The sequence below is a fragment of the Morone saxatilis genome, unplaced genomic scaffold, assembly GCF_004916995.1.
Source record: "Morone saxatilis isolate NCDOM2014 unplaced genomic scaffold, NCSU_SB_2.0 Contig2, whole genome shotgun sequence".
Classification (NCBI taxonomy): domain Eukaryota; kingdom Metazoa; phylum Chordata; class Actinopteri; family Moronidae; genus Morone; species Morone saxatilis.
The window spans coordinates 4,884,615-4,888,099 of NW_023339762.1; the positions used below are offsets into that span (position 1 = coordinate 4,884,615).

The window sequence follows — 3,485 nt, forward strand, 5'->3', positions numbered from 1 at the left end:
AGTGAATGAGGGGAAGTGGAACTACTAATGACACGCAGCCATGCTCTCCACGGTCAATCCCAGGCGGCTTTACTTCCTCTTCCTGAGGCCATCCCTGATGAGGGAAATGTGGTAAAAAAAAACAAAAAAAAAACTGTACATGTCAATTTCAGATGGTAAAAGTTATGTTTTAGCTGGGGTTTAAGTGATGCTGTGCCTTTTATGTCTATTCTTTTCCATATTACACACATTAATTCATTAGTATTTTTCACAAGTATGAATCTTATTCCCTTCATTCCTCTTTTACAGAGTTCACAATGATCAAGTGTGGATTAAGTTGTCGGACGGCAACACATTTTCATTGTTGCTATTGTGCAGCAACAATTATAAATCCATTGCAATTTACAAGGCACTTACAAATACACCAGGAGGAGGAGGAGCATGCTGCAGCCCCTGCACAGCACTTTCTGGCCCCTGTGCAGCAGTCTGTGGCCCCTGCTCATCACCCAGAGGCCCCTGCTCATCACCCATTGGCCCCCGCTAGGCACCCAGAGGCCCCAGCTCATCACCCACTGACTCCTGCAGAGTGTTCCGAGGCCACTAAAGCATGTAGAGAACAAAAGAAATTCAGTTGTCCTCATTGCAAGGTGATTTTAAGCCAAAAAAACTTCAAAGCACACTGCAGGAGAAAACGCACCCACCTCTTTGAGACGGGGTCGAAGGACAGAATTTTGGCCTGTCAGTGTGTCGATGGCACACATGGTGTGTTTGCAGTTGAAAAATCTTTTTCTGGTCCTGCAACACCCATACATGTCATGAAGAATACTTGGGGGCCAACACAGAAGATCATGTGTGAGGTCGACCAGTGTCGTCTGAACACTGACTTTGCTCGAAGGAGCGGGATGTTGCCTTTCAAGTGCCACCACATACAATCTTTATTGTATTGCCCACGCACTGATGGTCAAACCGTGACACTAACAGGTGAGGCCTTGGAAACAATGGTGGACAATAAATGGTTTGGTGAGGAGCGTAAAGCCAGCCTCTTGCGTTGCCAACAAAATGCTGATGTAGAGGGTGTGCCTCTGTCTGTGCACCTGACTGTGGGTGGTCCACCATCCAAATATCATATCTCTGTTTATGAAAAAAAGGTAACCTATTACAGTAGGTTGGGAAGAGTGATTGTGTCATATGACTCAAAGCAAAACAACTGGCATTGTCCCTGCTCTAAAGCGAGACAGTGTTGTATTCATAAAGCTGTTGCTAAATGGCATCTGTTTGTCACAAAGAGGGAGCTATTTAGGAAGGTGAAGAGCACAGATGCAGAGACACTCAATCTTACCCAGATCACCACAGTCCAAAATGTCAGCAACTCTAAAGAGGACAGTTATCCACCAGATGACAGACAAATTGCGAGGATGCTTGAATACCTCCTCACCAACAAAAAGCTCCCAGCAGATATACCCCAGGCTCTCATAGAGCAGTCGAGAGAGGGAAGAACACAGGACAGCTTTCCTAAGCACCTTATCCCCAGAGAAACAAAGTGTGTAGAATGTGAATACACACTTTGTGAACAACTGATAACATCGAAAGGCAAGATCCTGACTAGCACAGGTGTAGTTGAAGGTTGGTATCATCACAGGTCTTTCTATTGTGTTCTTATTAGTTAGTGGGTTACATCATTTATATGTACATGAGAAATAGAAAAAGTATTTCTACTAATCTCAAATGACATGCAAGCAATAACCATGATCTTTGGTTGGACTGTGTTTTTAGGAATATCAACATACAGGAAATCATGCCTGAACTGTGGCATGATTTACAGATACCAGGAGTGGGAGGAGGGTATCCACAACTTTGACCATATCATCCTGTCTTTGCACTTGTGCCTGATGGTCAGGAATGCACTACAGGTACTCACTCACTCACTCATTACTGTAAAATAAATGATGATTGAAGATGCAACTCCAACAACATATATTAGTTTTATTTTTACATTTTATAGTATTGGAATACTCTTGTTTCTCATAATTTTCCAGACCCATACAGCTATCAGTAAAGTGATAGAAATTATAGAGACAACAGAGAAGGTGTCCTTTCCAAACAAGGAAAGAGTTCTGCAGGCATACCTTCACTTTGAGGCCCTAACCAACCATGAATACACATACAGTTGTGTGTCATGTGGATACAGCCCAGCGGTTGTTGTAATGGACCTCCACAAAAAAGGCATTTTTAATATGCCAGGTGAGTTTAATAACCTATTATTTCACATATTTTAGCTTCATTGTTTGTATAGTACAGCATCTCTCTCTGAATTGTTTAACATCATATTAACCATGCCCTTGAATAACGCTGCATCAACTCTTGTGTTCTGAGTGTTTTTTTTTAGTAATTGAGCTATGAATAACAAACTATTGTTTTAACAGTGAGTGAAATCCCAAGTCCACCTGATAGTTATGATGGTAATGTGGACATAAACGACTTCTGGTACGCTGTGGCCACATAAATAATCAGTCGGGGATTAATTCCATGTAAGTCTTGTGAAAAGACAGAACAGCTTAAGAACAGTTGGAGAGAGAGTAAAGTATATTAATATGTATTTAATGTTGTGATAATAGCTAATACTCATCACATTTGTTCACAAAGATGGTCGGAAGAACCCTTTTGTTGTACACCCGAGCTATCATCACTGGGCCCCCTGGATTGGCCCACACACCCGGAGGTCAAATTCTGTGTTTAATACAGAATTTGAAAAAATGCAAAGACCCAAAACGGCAAATGATGGGGACGATAACCTTAATGATGATGAAAAAATTAATGAGGAGCGCCTCACGGATGAGCTTGTGAACTTGAAGGTGAATTAGTTGATGAAATATGCAAAATCCACTTCTTTGTGCTAACAAAAAATATGTCTGCTATATTAACAATATCAATTTCATTGCATTTTCACAACAGGTAGAGGAGGTCAGGGCACTGTGCAAACAGTGTGGCGTGGACGACAAAGGGTCCAAGGTGGATCTTCTCATGAGACTGTCTATCTGTCTGTCTGAGAAAATGTCTAATAGAGTCACCTACAACAAGGTGTTTGAGATATGTGGGGAGCCTCAGGTAAGTGAAATGATATGGAATGTTGAAGATAATTCCACTTTGTTATACGTTGTTGTGTTAAAGAAATTACAGTATCATTATGTAGTAGGTTAGCTATACATGCTCCTAATATCAGTTATTACTGTTTTTTTCTGTTTCACAGGTGGTTGGGCAGTTATCACTTGCCCATGTGGGGTTGTGTATTCAGTCAAATTCAACCTTAGAGCAGAGAGTCCACGTGACTTTGTGGATCTCTTGCTGTCCTGGAAACACTTCCCCAATGTGTCAGTGTACGATTATGCCAGGGGGCTGGCACTGCATGCCAACCGCAGGCACCCAGGAATCTTTGCCCCTTTTCAAGGTTCTGAGAAAGCTGGAGCTTGTGCCAGAACTTGCTAGTCTTATTAACAGCCAGTGTGCGG

The 3,485-nt window shown here is 42.0% G+C and overlaps 1 protein-coding gene across 1 annotated transcript; it reads left to right on the forward strand.

The window, feature by feature from the left end:
* The first annotated feature begins 52 nt into the window (after positions 1–52).
* On the forward strand, positions 53–3,479 carry LOC118330627. Its single transcript, XM_035665252.1, is given in 8 exon segments — positions 53–1,602; positions 1,753–1,889; positions 2,016–2,220; positions 2,403–2,507; positions 2,623–2,831; positions 2,932–3,064; positions 3,067–3,084; positions 3,227–3,479. Coding segments are annotated over 8 exon segments (2,349 nt in total). The 5' UTR covers positions 53–296; the 3' UTR covers positions 3,463–3,479.
* The last annotated feature ends 6 nt before the right edge of the window (positions 3,480–3,485 follow it).